This window comes from Adelges cooleyi, unplaced genomic scaffold, assembly GCF_023614345.1.
Source record: "Adelges cooleyi isolate 19-005CV unplaced genomic scaffold, UGA_ACOO_1.1 ACOO_flye_CR_arks_rails_tigmint_CR_PRNA_329, whole genome shotgun sequence".
NCBI lineage: Eukaryota > Metazoa > Arthropoda > Insecta > Hemiptera > Adelgidae > Adelges > Adelges cooleyi.
Window position 1 is genome coordinate 80,306 of NW_026096001.1, and position 19,193 is coordinate 99,498.

The 19,193-nt window shown below is 33.9% G+C and overlaps 1 protein-coding gene across 1 annotated transcript; it reads right to left on the reverse strand.

Moving 5' to 3' along the window:
• Positions 1 to 653: 653 nt before the first annotated feature.
• LOC126839981 (uncharacterized) lies at positions 654 to 3,844 on the reverse strand. The gene is made up of 7 exons (XM_050575456.1): positions 3,809 to 3,844; positions 3,524 to 3,616; positions 3,347 to 3,432; positions 3,177 to 3,279; positions 2,979 to 3,099; positions 2,592 to 2,679; positions 654 to 1,328 (listed from the first exon to the last, which is right to left on the reverse strand). Exons 2-7 carry the CDS (start codon positions 3,542 to 3,544, stop codon positions 1,238 to 1,240), a joined length of 510 nt encoding a protein of 169 aa, XP_050431413.1. The 5' UTR covers positions 3,545 to 3,616; positions 3,809 to 3,844; the 3' UTR covers positions 654 to 1,237.
• Between the last annotated feature and the right edge of the window lie 15,349 nt (positions 3,845 to 19,193).

Consider the following 19,193-nt stretch of genomic DNA (forward strand, 5'->3'; position numbering starts at 1 on the left):
GGAAACACATTTTTTGCCTCGATAAGGACCTAACACCTGTAATTGTCGTGCAGTAATATTGTTTAAATAAAAGCACATTAATTTTAAAAAAAGAATAACACCTAAAGCCATTCAGTAACCAGGTCTAAAAAATATTTGATTATTTACCAATAAATGACAATTTATGTGTGGAACAAATATTCAAACTCTAAACATCTAACTTTGTTTTTAATTTGTTCAATACTTTAATTAATATAATCATGTAATCACTCAAAGTACATATTGCCATCTTTTCACTAAATGCTTGCACATATAACTCATAAAAATACCTGTATACTGGTTATTTTATTTCATTTTATCAAACGTTATTTCTATAAATTAATATTTATGAAAAATCATTCGAACCTTAACTATTATGTTTTTTACTACATTCGTCTTTATAAAATCGGAAATCATTATAGTTTATAATAATTGCTCAAGTTAAAAAAAAGTGTTTTAAACAATTTTAAGACAAAAGTAAATAAATATTTTATTTGGCATTCGTATTGACACAAGCTTAAAAATACAATTAAATCATGCAACACAAAAAATTGCTAGTATCACTTAAAAATAACACAAGGTGTATTGTATACAATTGATATAAAAGTTACTTAAAAGAATAATAATAACTCGTTTTAATAAATTTGACCTGAACAGATGGACCGTTCGTACAAGCGTAGAGTAGAAATTAAGGTGGGATTAAAAAGAGTATGGATACAATTTATTTATTTTTGGTACCACTCAGGAACATCTAACCAAACTGTAGGTACTATCTTATACTAAAAAAGGAAAAATATTGGCACATTCAATAATAGCAAGTGACAATAATTGATGTAAAAATATAATTATTAGTTGGCTTACGAATAAAATTGAACAAAAAATATAATGACAATATACAAAATAGATAATTGACTGAAAAAATATACATTTGGACAACTAGTAAAAATACAAATAATATTATGACTAAAAATTGATGTACATTATCGACCAAACGTCAGTTACGTCATAAAAAAAAAAAAAAATTGATAAGTCAAAAGATAAAAAGAGGAAAAAAGTTGAATGTGCGATGGATGACGTAGAAAAAAATTCAAATATAAATTCTGAACACATTATAAAATACATAAAATTATACTTCACTGCTCAAATAATTTAGTTTATATCAAAATAGGAAGAAAACTAAGAATTGAGAGGATGAATTTTTAGTGATGTGAAAAATAGATTATGTTAACGATACTTCTGTCTCGCTCGTATCAGTTGCAGGTTCGTAGTCATCGTTGGCAAAATATTTGGAATGTTGCTGTTCTAGGTACCTGAAAACAAATATTTTAACAAAGACATTTTATAGAAAGGTTGTCAGAAAACAGTGTTGATGTTTCATAACATAAGAATAAAATTATATTTTAGACCCAAATGTTTTTTTTTATTTTTTGAAAAAATAACTAAACAATTTACCATCAAACTATAGTCGATACCTACGTACACGACTGCTCAATTTGAATTGCTCGTCGATTGTTGACTAAAGTTGAGATTGAAACAAATGTGGCTTTTTTACGGATCAGTTTTTAAAAATGTAAGCTACTTCACATTGTTGCTTCAACCCTACCACCATTTATCTTATTTATCTAACTCTGTACTATACATCCTCAACGCATTCTGTTGTTTACACCTTGCATAAAGCGATGAATCTATTGCAGAAGTTATCTTTGCTAATAAATCATATCTCTAATTATCTCAACATATTCTGTCTAATTCCTACTGAATCGCATGGCCCTCTACGATAAAACACGAGTTATCACTCACTTAACCTTCTCACTTAGCCTAGGGTGACCATACGTCTCGTTAAAAATGGGATTGTCCCTTTTTGGAGCTAAATATTCCCTTGTCCCACTAACTGTCTTTCGACTGGACGCTTTTTGTCCGGTTCTTAGAATATGGTTAGGTTCTCTCTTTATCAGCTATCTTATCAAAATATTAATAAAAATAGAGCAATAATTATTAATTTTGATTTAGATTTCGAAAGTGTGGAGAAAGTAGTGGAATTAAACGCTAACTATTTTTAAATAACTATTCAAAAAAAGATTTTAAAATAACTAAAATAGAATTTTGGGTAGAAAAAAATATGACATTTTCTATAAGAAAAAAAAGAAAATTTCTAATTCTTGCCACTCATTTTTACAAAAAAAAAAATAAAGATGTACTTATTGAACTGTATAAAAAAAAATGAAACTTGAAAGTTAGTCAGTGAACTATTAATACAAAACAAGAAATTAAAACGATTTTTTTATTAATAAATTAAAGTAATTTAAAATAATAATACTTATTATCAAAATATTATTTATAATAATAAAAATTGTTATTATCAAAAGGTGCAAAAAGTAATTTTCAATTTTTTATTGAAGCTCTTTCTTTAGAAGTTTGGACAAAATAGTGTTCCGTTTTTTTTTTTATTATTAAAAATGATAACCATAGATGAACCAGCAAGTTCATTTGATTATTATTTTATATAAACCATAATAAATATAATAGTTTAACTAAATGGATCGTTAAATTAAAAAAAAAAATTTAATTCTTACTTGAAAAAATCATTTATGCTATCAGCAATGGAAGAGAGCTGGTTGTCTTCGGTCACAAACTTTGGTCTTAGAAATTTTTTCAAATTAACTGAAAAATTGATTAAAATCCATTAATATGTCATCAAGTATCGAATACTAAAATACACATAAGTATATGTATAAAAAATATAATTAGGACACTACAAAAACACTAAAAAATTATGTTTATTAGGATAGCACTTCGTGTAAGACCATATAAAATGTTATTATCAACGTTTGGAAAAACACTTCAAAAACGGTTGAGTGTAAGGAAGGTGTTCTTTTTCACTAAATGAGCTCCTGAACGCGTTTATAAGGAATTAATAAAACATCATTTCGCTAACATCAAAGTCAATATTTCATACGTACCACATAGCCTTAGTAAATAAATGGGTCCATAAACTGTACACCACAAGTCTTCCGAATAAATGTTTTTATATTTGAATTGTAAACTGTCAAGTCTTATTTTTTCTGATAACAGAGCAACAGCCTAAAAGAAAAATATTGGTAAAGTTATTAAATAAAAATTCTCATTACATAAAATCTCATCAACGAAAAATAATTTACTTTATTGTGCACTTCATTATTACGTTCTTTCGCATATAGCAGCGTCTGTATTCGTGAATTAAAATATTGAATAAAAGTCGATCCAACACACAAAGCTCTTTCCCTAAAAATATCTTATTATATTTTCGACACTATTATACTATTAACTTTGTAAGAAAAACAATAATTACCTAACAAATATTGTTGATTTTTGTTTGGAACCGATATAACCATCAATGAGATGCATAACAGTGAATTTGGATGGAAACTTTAATTGCTAAAATATTTTACACACCATTATTAGGCAAACAATTTATTAACAAAGTGACCAAATATTATTAAAATGTTTAAAACACCTTGTTAAATACCTTGTTAAAAACGTTTATCATATTATAGTCGTAGGACAATCGCCGTTTCAGAATTGTAGGCACATCAAATTTTAGTTGTTTATCGTATGGAGGCTAGAAAAATTAGTAGTTTTGTTGCAGACAAAGTCAAAATCAAAATAAATAACTGTTTGGCTGTATATGTACATCCGTTCAACACATACATCAATTATCAGCCATAACAATGTTCTAAAGATTATAATAACAATTTTCTGTTAAACAAAATATTTATTAAGATAATAATTTAATTATAAAAAGGTATATTACCAAAAACTCTTGTATGGCAGGTAAGTTATTAATGTTATTTTCTATTAGACCAACAGTTCTGAATGCAACCAAAACCGGATTAGAAGATGGTTCTATTTAAATAAATAAGTAAATTAGTAAAATTTGGATTTTTTTCCGGAATGTTTCAGGTCAAAAAATTTAAACTTTTAATTTCAATTAATTACCAGACTCTTCAGTAGCTGAAGATGGAGCATCAGTGGTTTGGTTTACTTCAGTATTTTTTTTACGTCTGCCAACTCTTCCTTTGTTAAAATGTTTTTTAAACTTGCTGAAAATATTACAAAAGTATTTATTTAATTAGACTGATCGATTCATGTTTTAAATAATGTGAAAATTTAAAAATCACTCTCTCTCTCAAAAAAAATTAATATTATTGGTAAAATTGACGACATAATAATTGCATTCGATACAATATTAATATTAAAACACATATTTACTGTTGGTCTTGGAGTGCTTTCATGTGGTCAAGCGAAAACTCATTTACAGACAAAACACGATCATCGTGTACCCATTCATCCCATTTCGTTTTCCACCCTATGTAATGAATGTAGTAGTTCAATTCACCGTCAGGTCCAATTCGTCGTTTTAAGCACTTTGCTTCATATAGCATAGATCTGCTATAACACAGCACTATGTCATCTGTCAAATAACAAACGATTCAAATCAATTTGGCGTAATTATGATTTTAAAATTTTTATTTATTTATAATGAAAAGAAATATTGCATATATTTGTATAAAAATGGTTGTTGCAGCATTCTGTTTTTTTATTTACTCACAAAAATCTTTTCTTTTTGTTAGATTTCTATCCAATCAGTGCATATTACTCAAAATTTTAACAATATTTGTTATTACCTAATTCATATCATCTTGACTCACTTTCAACAAAACTCACCTACTTTTTATAAATAATGGCTACTCTTTGTTCACTTTTCATAAGATCAAACGCTACTGCTGTTTTCTTGACCTCGTTCTCTGTTGTATCCCCTGCCTGTATTAACTATTCCCTAATCTCATTAATTATTGCTACTACAGATACAAACTTAATGCTACCTCTTAGATAAATATACTCTACTTAATTTTGTCCAGCAGATCCAATGTAAAATATTTAATTTAGCTACCTACTTTCAATACCTCTAAAATGTCCTCATTCGTATTTAAATTTCATCACCGTCAATTTTGAATCACCTTATTAGTTTACTCGGGTAAAAAATAATAATACATAAAAGTAAAAAAAAAAAAAAAGAAGAGACTGTAATCGTAACTTACTTTTATCGAAACGGAAGGGATCCACAGACATTATCGTACACGGCGGATGAGCACTATAAGTTAAAATTAATATCAAACTCTTAAAAATAAATTCAAAATTAAACTCGATCCAATTTCTAAGGATTTAGCAGTTAAATTATTATCCTAAATACTCAAGGCTCGTCTACTAAGCAGTCGAGTCGTTTGGTAAATAACAACATTGTGAAATTATGATTTTACTGAGGCGTCGCTTGTTGTGTTATTACAGTGCGGGCATGTCCGGCACACAAAATATCTTTTATCTATATTACCATTGTGTAGACGCCGACGCTAAATACAGATGAGTGATGGACATTGGCCAAATTTAAAGTGTAAAACAACGATAATTCGTTAATAGCTTAAACCAATGACTCGACATAAGAAATGGTGAAATTAATTAACGGAAAAAAACCAAAAGGTTATACGGGAATAAGACCTCTATACCGACAAGAAGTCGGCATCACTGATGGTCGGACGCGTTGGGACGAAAAATTGATAAGATGATAACATTTTCCATTTGAATATTTGATTGCTAATGGAAGCAATAAGACTTATGACTCATGAACAAAATATTTACTAATTATACCTAATAGTAGGAGATAATTTCATATTTTACTTTTTTTATTATAAATATATATATATATATGTGTGTGTGTACCTGTAGTATGTACTATAATATAGTATACTAGCTGTGTTGCCCGGCTTCGCAATATGCTCTTTTTTTTTAATTTGATCCAAGCTAACGGAGAGTTTTTATTGTTTTGAATATACGCGTTTTCTTTTTACACTCTTAGGGGTTAAATTTTGGAAAATGGGTTAATAGATAATTCATTATATTTTGTATTACAGAGTATGTATGCTAATGGAAATTATACCTCTATTGGCTTGCATTTTATTATAATATATCATTGGTCAAATAAACAAATACTTATTATTACTGCAATGATATACTTACATATTTGTATTTTCCACAGAAAGAGGAATCTCTAGAGAACTTGAAGAAGTCTCTGGAACGACTAGAGAATATTTTTTTTGCATTCTATTATAAGTTAAACTTTCAATGAGTTGGGGTCTCGAGCTTTTTTTTTTTGCTTTTAAATGGTCGGCCATGTTTTTGTTTGCCGTTATTTTTTAGAAAAAACCACACTTTGCGCTTTTACCGCTTTCACGTTTCACTTCAGGGACGCAAATGGTAATGACATATAACATGCCTAAACATTCGTTTTGGTAAAAACGCAAAATGTATCTAAATTTAAGTATAGCAATCTACACAGTACGACCTAGTCACGAAGTAACAAATAATTCTAATATCATTCATAATATAAATGATAAATAATAATAATAATATTAAATATTATATTCTTGTTCAAAATAACAAGCGACTTCAGCGGCTACCTGAAAACCGGTTTTTCCACGGTGGCATTCAGATAGCCACCGAGATCGCTTTTTATTTTGAACGGTGTATATATGTACCTAACCGTAAATTCGGCCGATGGGTTCATAATCGGTCGGATAGGTAGGTAGGCATATGACAATAGTATTGTAAACTGAGAACATTGTTGTTTATCGCACCAGACCGTCGCACGTTGCCGGTTGCCGACGTGCGACGACAGTACGTGTACAATTTATATTATTTTATTGCAACCGATAATAGTGGTGCGCTCCTACGGAATTTGTCGATAACTCATTGGGATGTTCCCCCTTAAGGGGCCTCTACACCTGCGTTTTTTTAGTCGAAAACAACTCATTTTAATTCAAACGTACTGTTCCTAAGAATACGCCGATTTAAGTTTTGAAAAAATATTTGTATTCTTCAAAACATTTTCAAGGCATCGGTCTTGGCACAATTTTAAAATTATTTTTAGTTAATTAATTATTTCAGTTTAAAAAAGTAAAAAAATTGCATTTTTTTACATTGAAATAATTAATTAACTGAAATTAATTTTAAAATTGTGCCACGACCGATGCCTTGAAAATGTTGTGAAGAATTCAAATGTTTTTTAAAAATTTAAATCGAAGTATTTTTAAGGACAGTACGTTTGAAGTAGAATGATGAATTAAAGTGAAATTTCAATTTCAAATTTTGTGGCTTCAAACAGTTTATTGACTTGTGCCTGCGAGTGCGTGACACTTCTTATCGACCGCTATCGTCGTCGTCGCACGGCACCCGCAAATTGCCGAATACGCCGATTTAAGTTTTGGGAAAACACATAAAAATGTACATATTACTTTTTTTAAAATAGTCGATTTTGTTCCAAATTTCTATGGAATATTCTTCGGATAAAGTACTATACAACGTAAACGGAAAAACGTTGACAAACCAAAAAAATATCTTTATATATTAAAATTGTATTAATTTATTACTATAGTTATAATCAAATTTTCATCGATAACTGCTAGTCTGCTGTTATTATATTTGTCAAAAGTAAGTAAGTAAACTCGTAATTTTTAATGTCTAGTAATAATCATTATCTTCGTGCTTCTGTATGTCTGTGTATATACTCCTACAGAAATAATATAAATGCGACCCCAGATACAATTAAAGTAATATCATTTACCTGTCCGCGCGTTAGGCGATAAAATTTTAGATAGTATGGAATCAATAATAGTGGTTACACCGCAATACGTCGCCCGACATAACGTCGCCGGACAAAAAGTCGACAAAACGTCGCCGGACAAAAAATCGACAAAACGCCGCCCCTAAAAAGACCGCCTCCCAGTAATGCCAACACTAACAATATGTGTGTACAATATACGATTATTAATGGTGCTAGTTGTGCTGCCAGCATGACATATTATTAAGGAGTAAATAGTAATCATCCATCTGATTTGATCATATTAATTTTTAAACATTTATTATTATAGTTAAATGACGATTGTTAATAGCATATACCTGTGCTGTTATAAACATTTTAGGTTACATTTGACTTATAAATTAAAAATGTAGTACAGGTAAACCGTACGTATAATTCCCTAAATTAGAATTCGTCTTGGGCAGCTTTTTCCACTGCATTCACGGTAACCACGCCACAGCGTTGAATATATATCTCTATGACTCCATATCGATGCTAAAAAAGCAAAAGGTCGTAAACGTCTCAGGGTAAGCTGACTGGATTGGACAGTATTTAAATAATTTTCCAGACAACATAAAAACGTTTTACAGAAATACAGAATATCTGAATATGCTACCGTTTGTGCTTCAAAAAATGAAAGTATTGAACAAAAGTTACTTTGGATAATGAAAATGGATTATGAAAGTGATAATCAATTATCCGAAACAGTAGGTTTGAATAAATGTAACAATTGATTTGTTCTCTAAAAATCTCTCACTGTAATAGTAATTCTTGTGTCATTCATTGTAAAAGTGAATTATCTCTTTGTAATTGAATTTTGAGACAACGAGCTTTTTAAAAATTAATGTATAGCAAAAAAAAAAAAAAAAAATAGAAAACGCTGAACTAATACTTGTACCTACCTGATTTTATTCAATTTTATCACTTTTATTTATAATAATTCTTGTAGACCTGTGACCTCTCCGTTTCTTCATTGCTTTGATTACATTATGCCAATACTCTACTGTACTAGTCCTCTTAGATAAAATCGCTTTTAAATCAACGCTTTGATGCTCATTTGTAAATACAGAACCTTCATTTAAGACTTTCTAACTTTGCTGGTTTAAACTGTGCTTGGTTTGGACTGTACTGGCTTGAAAATACTAACTACCGATTTGCATCGAAGCGTTTTTTCGAAAGTGATTTTATCACTTTCAGATTTAAAAATTCCTGTAAACCTGTGACCTTCCCATCCCCAGTATGCCCCGACCCAACTATGCTCCGTCCCCACTATGCACCATCCCCACTGTACTGGTTTTTTTTTTTTTGCAAAAACTTAGTGGACCAAATAACACATATAAAATGTCTTGTTATATTTTGTTGGAATGGTCGACGATTCATGTTCCAATCGTTTGTACTCCATAGTTTAAATTATAATCGCTTATTCTCAATAAAATTAATATTTATGTATTATATACTTCCATTAAAGCAATCTCACACAAACTATTAATACTTCACAGATTATATTATTTCAAAGCTATATTATACTTCTATTTTACTAGATTGACAATGTACAAAATAAAATGCAACTAAAAAAACCTTTTCATAGATACTTAAAATGTAAAGGGTGGGATAGTGAAACGAGTTTTACCATTTAAATACATTAGAAAATCGCCGTTTTACTGCCTCATCCTGTATATTAATTTCTTGTTATTTTCTAAAGAAAAATCGATTTTCTTACATTTAAATTTAAATAAATCGTACACTGGTACTGTGATGGAGAAAACAATAAATTTTACCTACATATATTACTTATTAGTTAAATATTACTAACGTGTATAGCCACTAGCGGTCGGCTGTTGCCTGTTATTTAACAATAACCTTTTATGAAGATTTTAAAAATTTTGTTTTTTTAATAATAGCATAGGATCAGTATAAAATAAAATAAAATATTATCATTTATGACTTATTTATTATTAAAACTTATCCTAATAGTAATAGTACATAGTAATAAAAAAATGAAATATTTTATACAAAATTAGAGCTACAAGTTGATAAACTAAAAAATTAAAATTAGCACGAAGCAGATTATCTAATATTAGACAATTCACACAATCAAGCGTGAATCTCTTTAAATGAATAACAGTATAACAATATGGAAAACATTAGTTTTCCTTTAAAAAAATTGTGTAATAAAAAAAACATTTTGAGTCGGTATACTGCATAAAAACCAACACTTAATCTGAATCCAAAAAACAACAGTCCTCTTCATTATTTGCAGGTAGTTGGACATTCAATACTCATAATTAACCTTCGGTAAGGTTATATAACGCAGGCTATAAAATAACGAGATAACGACAGTGGTTTTGTCGTATCAGAATCATTAAGTGTCTTAATAAGTACACGGACAGGTTTTTTTACCAATAAATCGAGTGTCTACTATAATCAGTCACACGATTTTTGTCGCCTGTGATATCATGTAATAAACACAATACTATGATACCGAATATTGGGCCCTAACCTAATCTAACACGGATAGACGTTACCAACTGATAGTTTTTAGTGTCTGTTCGTTTCTCACATCTGGTACACTGGGTTTTTAGTTAAAAAAAAAAAAAAAATGAACTTTGTGTAAACTTTAAGTCAAGAGTGGTACTTGAGCACAAAACCTAATAGTATCATTCTGCATAGATATAAATAAAATTGTTTTAATGATTTGATCAATTTTTTTAAAGATTTTAGGTGTTTTTGTTAAAATATACGAAACCTGCGAAAACACAGTTTCCCGGCAATTAAAAAAAAACTGTAGTGCCGAATTTTTTTCCCGTTTAATATGTTATGGGTACATATCAGTTCCAACTACTGGCAAATTTTCAACCCATTTTTTTACTTAAGTTCTTTCTGGCTGATTAAAATTGAGAACTGATAACAAATTCGTAATCACCGACCCCAAAAACATATAATTTGACCCCTTTTAATGCCTTTTTCACAAAAATCCAGAAAAATGTTTTAGCTTCGATGCAAAGCGAGAAGGTATTGGTTTTACTCTGATGTGTGTTTTTTTTTATCTGTATACACTGTAACTTCCTTAATACTTGACCAATTCCTTCGAATAACAACTCTATAAATCGCAATTTTCATCTAGTTGGTACTTTGGGGGGGTAAAAGTTGAAAAAGTTTAACTCTTTACAGGCGAAAGTTGAAAAAACAAAAAAAAAAACCGTACGAGTTTTTAAGTTAGAACTTTTACTGGCTATAGCTTCGAGAAAAAGAGTCGGCTCGAGTTGAAATTTATAAGAAATATTTATTTAGTATGCCCGCGCACGTCAGTTATATCAAATTTGAATTTAACCCAATGCCCACCCCCCTAGGGGGGTACAGGTTTTTTTGTTTTTCGGGGTTTTTAGCCGTAATTTTAAGACTTTTGGGTTGAAAATTTGCCAGTAGTTGGAACTCATATGTATCCATAACATATTAAACGGAAAAATAATTCGGCACTACAGTTTTTTTTTAATAGCCGAAAACTGTGTTTTCGCATCAAAGCGTTAATTTGAAAGTGATTTTATCCGAGAGGACTAGTACAGTAGAGTATTGGCATAATGTAATCAAAGCAATGAGGAAACGGAGAGGTCACAGGTCTACAAGAATTATTATAAATAAAAGTGATAAAATTGAAGAAAATCGCTTTCAAATAACCGCTTTGATGCTCATTTGTAAATACAGAATCTTCATTTAAAACTTTCTAACTTTGCTGGTTTATACTGTGCTTGGTTTGGACTGTACTGGCTTGAAAATACTAACTACCGATTTGCATCGAAGCGTTTTTTCGAAAGTGATTTTATCACTTTCAGATTTAAAAATTCCTGTAAACCTGTGACCTTCCCATCCCCAGTATGCCCCGACCCAACTATGCTCCGTCCCCACTATGCACCATCCCCACTGTACTGGTTTTTTTTTTTTTGCAAAAACTTAGTGGACCAAATAACACATATAAAATGTCTTGTTATATTTTGTTGGAATGGTCGACGATTCATGTTCCAATCGTTTGTACTCCATAGTTTAAATTATAATCGCTTATTCTCAATAAAATTAATATTTATGTATTATATACTTCCATTAAAGCAATCTCACACAAACTATTTATACTTCACAGATTATATTATTTCAAAGCTATATTATACTTCTATTTTACTAGATTGACTATGTACAAAATTAAATGCAACTAAAAAAACCTTTTCATAGATCCTTAAAATGTAAATGGTGGGATAATGAAACGGGTTTTACCATTTAAATACATTAGAAAATTGCCCGTTTTACTGCCTCATCCTGTATATTAATTTCTTGTTATTTTCTAAAGAAAAATCGATTTTCTTACATTTAAATTAAAATAAATCGTATACGGGTACTGTGATGGAGAAAACAACAAATTTTACCTACATATATTACTTATTAGTTAAATATTACTAACGTGTATAACCACTAGCAATCGGCTGTTGCCTGTTATTTAACAATAACCGTTTATGGAGATTTTAAAAATTGTGTTTTTTTAATAATAGCATAGGAGCAGTATCATGATGTTAAATGTTCACGAGATTTGATCTAGTCATAAAATAAAGTATTATCATTTATGACTTAATTATTATTAAAATTTATCTTAATAGTAATAGTACATAGTAATAAAATAATGAAATATTTTATACAAAATTAGAGCTACAAGTTGATAAACTAAAAAATTAAAATTAGCACGAAGCAGATTATCTAATATTAAACAATTTTAACAATCAAGCGTGAATCTCTTTAAATGAATAACAGTATAACAATATGGAAAACATTAGTTTTCCTTTAAAAAAATTGTATAATAAAAAAAATATTTTGAGGCGGTATACTGCATAAAAACAGTTAAAAAAAAAAAAAATTGAATTTGTGTAAACTTTAAGTCAAAAGTGGTACTGAGCACAAAACCTAATAGTATCATTCTGCATGGATATAAATAAAATTGCTTTAATGATTTGATCAATTTTTTTTAAAGATTTTAGGTTATTTCAAAAACGACACAAGTCACAAATTTGAAATTTTACACTAGCCACAAGAAACTTCATTAATAGTTTTTGCAGTGATTCTAATTTCTTGTACTCAACATTTGTGTTAAATATGAGTCTGACAAATTGAGTTTTCACACAGAATACGTATAAGTATATAATTATTAAATTTGATAAAAAGACAGTTTTGAAAAATCGGTGACCTAGGTCGTTTTTGAAATGACCGATTCAATTTAATTGCTGGCTTACACTGTGTTTGGTTTAGATTGTACTGGCTTGAAAATACTAACTACCGATTTGCATCGAATCGTTTTTTCGAAAGTGAATTTATCACTTTCAGATTTAAAACTACCTGTGATCTCCCCGTCCCCACTGTACTCGTTTTTTTTTTTTGCCAAAAACATAATGGACCAAATAAAACATAATTAGTGTCTTGTTAAATTTAGTTGAAATGGCCGACGATTCATGTTGCAATCGTTTGTACTCCATAGTTTAAATTATAATTATTCTCATTAAAATTATTATTTATGTGTTATATACTTCCATTAGACAATCTCTCACTAACAATTTATACTTCATATATTATATTCTTTCAAAGCACCATTATACTTCTATTTTACTAGATTGACAATGTACAAGACAAAATGTAACTAAAAAAAACCTTTTCATAGATCCTTAAATTGTAAATGTTAATGTAATTGTATATTAATTTGTCGTTGTATTCTAAAGAAAAATTGAGTCTCTAACATTTAAATACAAATTAAATCTTATACTGTTACTGTAATGAAGAAAACAATACATTTTTCTTACATATTATATTACATTTTAGTTAAATGTTCCTAACGCTTATAGCCACTAGCTGTTCGGCTGTTGTTTGTTAGATTTAAATTTTTAATAATACTATAACCTTATATGGAGATTTTAAAAATTGTGTTTTTTAACAAGTTAACTACCTTATCAATTTCAGTAGAATTGTCAAACTCGTCTTGAGTATCTTATATGATGCACAGTTTATTGTGTTTAGACGGACTTTAATTTTTTTTTTGAACATGCTACAAGCGCTTTGTGTATCAAATATGCTTCTCACATACACTTGCCACGCTCGCCTTGAGTATCAAAAATGCACTCAATTATTTTATGAAATAGCTACTGAGTATCACCTGTAATACTCATTAATTATTTAATCTAAAACTTTGGATAATTTGCTACAAAATGGTTTTTTGGCCCGTCTATAAACTACATTCCTACTATTTTTAATCTAAATATATATAAAAAAACAGGAAGTCTAGCCGGAGGACAGAGCACTAAAAAACAATAAAAATTCAAATACAATACTTATTGCTTATAAAGTATTATTGTAAATGTCAACACAAGAATCGTTCAATTTTGAGGGTTCCTATAATAACCAATTAGTTTATAATAAACAATTTTTATAAATAAAATATACACCAAAGCAAAAAAAATTAACTGATAAACTAAAACTTTATGGTTGATTATCAAATTTATTTAAATTATAAAACCATTATAGTCGTTCCAAGTGTTTGCTTAAATATTAAGTAGCCAATTACTTAGTTTTGTTTTGAACTAGTCAAAATGTCTTTCAATATTTGAATTTTTTGCTATTACATGTTTCTATTTATTAAATATTATTAAAACATAGAGCAGTTAATACTAATTAAGATAATTTTCTAAGTTCAAGTAGCTGTAACTTCAAAACTAAGCGTTTCCGCAAATTTTGTACCATCGTTTTCAGCATTAAAAAACAAACAAAAAAAAACAAATCGAAATTCGGGTTTTTTGGGTTAATTTTGTTTGGCTTCACAAAACATTTTTTTAAGGGCCAGAGTACACAACCACCTGGCCGTTAAATGTGGCTCCATTAAAGGCGGCTGTGCACGGGTTAGGCCGACTGCAATGCCTACGTCCTCGAACAAAATTTGTAATATGGAATTAAATTGCATTTTGTTTTATAGAAATATTAAAAAGAAAAAATTAAATATGACGCTTTGCATCAAATAAATTTCTAAACAAAAAAGTGTCCGGTAAATTAAGTTTGTTGTGAAAAAAATTACCTCCAAATAAAGCCATCAATATTATTGTTACGTTCACAAATTTTCATAATAAGATTCCTTGTACATTTGTAATCGCCTTCCTTATGTATTAGTGTCCAAGTTTGACACATATTTAAAACATTTACGTTAATTTGAGTTCTGGTTTCAAATTCAAACAATTTGTAAATTTTAAATAAATTTAACTTACTCATTTTTTTTAAATAAAAGAAAGAAAGAGAACTAAGTGAAAATAATACGTGTTAACACGTAGAGACTATACTTACGTATGACATTTTAATCTATTCGAAACCTATTTTAGGTGATTTTTCTGAACAAAACAAGAGATTATCTACTATCTACACTACCTGTCTTTATTTTTTTTTTGTGCCATCGTTTTCAGCATTAAAAAACAAATTAATTGAAAAAAAAATCGAAATTCGGGTCTGGGGTGGTAAAGTCGATTTGTTCCAATTATTTTTATTAATAAATTAAATTAATTATTGGTTTTGTATATTCGTAATTTAAATAAAACAATTTTATTGAGATTCTGCAGGATAATCATTACGGTATGTGCAATTTGAAACAAAGAATATTACACTCTATCGCTGTTAGAAAAATTAATTGATTATTATTAGTTTAGAGAAACAGTATAGTTTGTTGTGGTCGAGATAGATGGGGGTTTAAATAAAGGGTACACTGGTGTTCAGTTATTACGGATAAATTTATTTGAACAAAATAAACATATGGTTTTTTTAACAAAATGTATGGTCGAAACGGTATCCACATAGGAAGTAGTGGTCAGCTAACGGCGGCGGCGACCGGTTCGCACTGCCGACCCTTGACCTGACGGACTAAGGTAAGAGATGCGGTCGCCACCCAGCGGTGACGAATGTAGTTAGCATCCGCCACCGACTGGGGTCGCGGTGCGACCGCGTCAAGTTGTTTTACTTGGGTGTAAAAAACTGTAGATTGTTTTTAAAAGTTATCAACAGTAAATATTTTATAAGAAGACTGGACATCAAACGATTAATAAAACTATGTATATTTATTTAAAAGTGATATCTATTCCGCAAACATTGCGTGACCAATTGGAAATTATTGTTTTTATTATTGGTCATATAACTGAGAACCAGTGGCGTACTTACGGGAGGGGGGGGGGGGTATACGTGGGTTGTATCCCCCACAGGGCCCTAACAGTACACAAAAATATAACAGTCACACCTAATGAAGTACTCAATATTCTTTCACTGTTCTCGAGAAAATTAGACTTTGTTTTGTAATTAAGAATCCAAACTTTTGTTTACATGCAACATGTATATAATAATATGAATATATGTTTATATTGAATAGGTATGGATGTTATAATCTGTATTCCCCCTCCCTTTTTTTTTTTTTTTTCCACATGCACCCATAGAACATTGGGGGGGGGACGCGCCCTGTGAGGAATTACTTCCCCCCAGTCTCCGATGCCATTTATTGGGTATACTAAACAATAAATACAATCATAAACTTAAAAACTAACACACCCACTTCGGGTGGTGGCCTAATAACAATATTCACATTAGGCCACAACGAAATTTAGTTACAAGTTTATTAGTCTATACAGGTTTATGTACAGTCGGTGGAATGTTTCCGGACCAGTGACTCGCGCACACGCCACCCTTGCACGCCGGGGCTCTCAATTGGCCGATCGCTGTCTAGCCCTCTCTGCTTCCTCCTTCTCTTTGAGGACCGACTCGGCAAAGCGGGCGACCGCGTTCCACGCATCAGAACTTGCAATCATGTTGGCGACCAGTGTCTCCGGGACAACTTCGCCGACGACGTCCTGGAGGTCCCGCCTTTGGGACTCCCAGGCCAAACACTCCACTTGTGTGTGATAGACACTGTCCACCATGCCTTCACAGTGTGAGCATGCTGGACTGGGTGCTTTGCCGATCCTGTGGATGAATTTGTTGAAGCACCCATGCCCAGACAGCAACTGGGTTAGGCGGTAGCCCATCATCCCGTGCTTCCGTCCAACCCATTTCCGGAGGTCAGTGACGAGAGTTCTCGTCCACTCACCTCCTGTTGCTGTCCGAAGTCTGTTCTCCCACTTGCCGAGGGTAGCAGTCCTAAGGGGGGCCCGTTGTCCGGATCCTTCTTCTGCTTGCCGGCGGAGGCGGAACGCCTCTTCTCGCTCCCTCGCCAGCTGGTCGATCGGCGGTATCGCAGCCAGCACGTTGGCTGCGTCGTACGACACGGTGCGGTACGCGCAGACACTGCGGAGTACAGCTCTGCGCTGCACCTTCCTCAATTCCCCTACTCTGGCTTGGTTTAGCCCGCTGGCCCAAACCGGTGCTCCGTAGAGGAGAATGTAGTGGACGACACTGACGAGTAGCCTCCGCCTTGGCTCACGGGGGCCGCCGATGTTAGGCATAAGCCTAGTCAACGACGTGAGCGCACCCTGCGCTTTGACCGCCGCGGCTTTGGCGTGCTGCTTGAAGTTAAGCTTGCGGTCGACTAGCATTCCAAGATAGTTGATCGTCTCTCCCAGCTTAACTTCTACCCCGTTCAGGAAGATACGCGGATCGCTAACCTTGTACCTGCGCCTGATCATCACCGCTTCCGTCTTCTCGACGGCGAGTTGGAGATCCAGCTCCCGGAACTTTGCTGCCACCGCAAACAGAGCTCGGTTTGTCCTATCTTCCACCTCCTCGACCGTCTTGCCGGAGGCGATGATCAACGTGTCGTCCGCGAAACCGATGACCGTCGCCTGGTCCGGTAGATCGGCTCGCAGCACCGCGTCATATGTAAGGTTCCACAAGGTCGGACCGACCACCGAACCCTGTGGAACGCCGCAGGATACCTCGATGGTGACTTCTCCACCGTCAGCTGTTGGGCACGCGACCCTGGCTGCTCGCTCCGAGAAATAGGACCGGAAGATGCGCTGCAGGTACAGCGGCACTTCCCATTCCTGTAGGGCCCGCATGATGTGGCGCCAGCCGATCGAATTAAACGCGTTCTTCACGTCCAAGCTGACAGCCACACATACTTTGCGTGCGTTTATCGCTGTCTGGGCCTCATCCCGGAGCAATCGCACTGCGTCGTCCGTCGATCTTCCCTTCCGAAAGCCGAACTGCCGGTCGGAGAGTCCACCTCTCTCCTCGAGGTGTTTCTCCAGTCGACGAACTAGTAAGAGCTCCATCAACTTCCCCACGTCGTTCAGGAGACACAAAGGGCGGTACGATGATGGCTCACCGGCCGGCTTTTGGCCCTTACGAAGCAGCACCAGTCGGGCTTGCTTCCAACGGGTGGGGAAGCTTCCTGCTTTGAGGCAGGCGTTGAGGGTGTCGGCTTCAAAGTCGGGGTCTGCCTTGTAGACCGACGCCAGGATCGCATTGCTGATACAGTCTGGTCCCGGGGCCTTCCTTCTGTCCTTTACGCGTGCCACCGCTGCTCCTATTTCTCCCCGTGAGAATTCCGGAGCCTCCGGTGCTAGTAGCGTTAAGACAGGGTCGAGTGTCACTGCCCTGTTGTCCGGGAACAGGCCTCTCGTCACCTTCTTCAACGTGGCGGCTTCCATGCGGTCCGTATCTGGGGCCCTCTTAAGCTTTCTCATCACGAGCCTGTATGGATTGCCCCAAGGATTGCGGTCCACCGACTGTACCAGCTCGTTCCAACAGTTTCTTTTGCTGCGTTGAACGGCTCTCTTTAAATTTTTCCTGGCGTCTTTGAGGGCCGAAAGGGCTGCTGCGAAGATGTCGCTGGCATACGTTTCGCCTCCAGTTCTTCTGGCCGCTTCGCGTGTGGAAGCACGCGAAGCACGCTTGACGGCTCTTCTGGCCCTTGTGCAATCTGCACGCAGGCCAGCTATCTCCTCTGTCCACCAGTGGGCAGGCGGTTTGGACCGCGGATGTCCTCTCCTAGCCGGGAGAGAAGAGTCACAGGCGATTGTAACTCTCCTCTCGAACTCGGCTGCCCACCACTCCGAGCGTTCAGTCGAGTCTTCGGGAGGCTCTTCCTCCACCCGGCCCCATTTTGCAAGGTTGTATCCGGTTCGGAAAGCCTCTAGGTCGATCCCCTTGGCAGTATTCCATCCTCGTACCTGGAGGTGGGTTGGCGGGCTTGCTGGGGTGGTGCCCGCGGTCACCTCGAACTCGATGGCGTGATGGTCGGATTGGTTGTCCACCTCTGACCGCACCCTCCATCCCCTTAACATGCGTGCAGCGGGTTCGGAGGCCATCGTAACGTCTACGATGGAGCCAGCGCCCCTACCCACAAAGGTAGGTTCCGTCCCCTCGTTAACGATGATCATGCCCAGTGTGTCAGCAACTGAGACCAAGCCATCTCCGCGCGCGTCGGTTACCCAGTCTCCCCAGGCAGCCGAACGCGCGTTGAAGTCGCCCGCAATGATGACCTTACTGGCTGGCCCAAGGGACCGCACGCTGGTCTCCAACC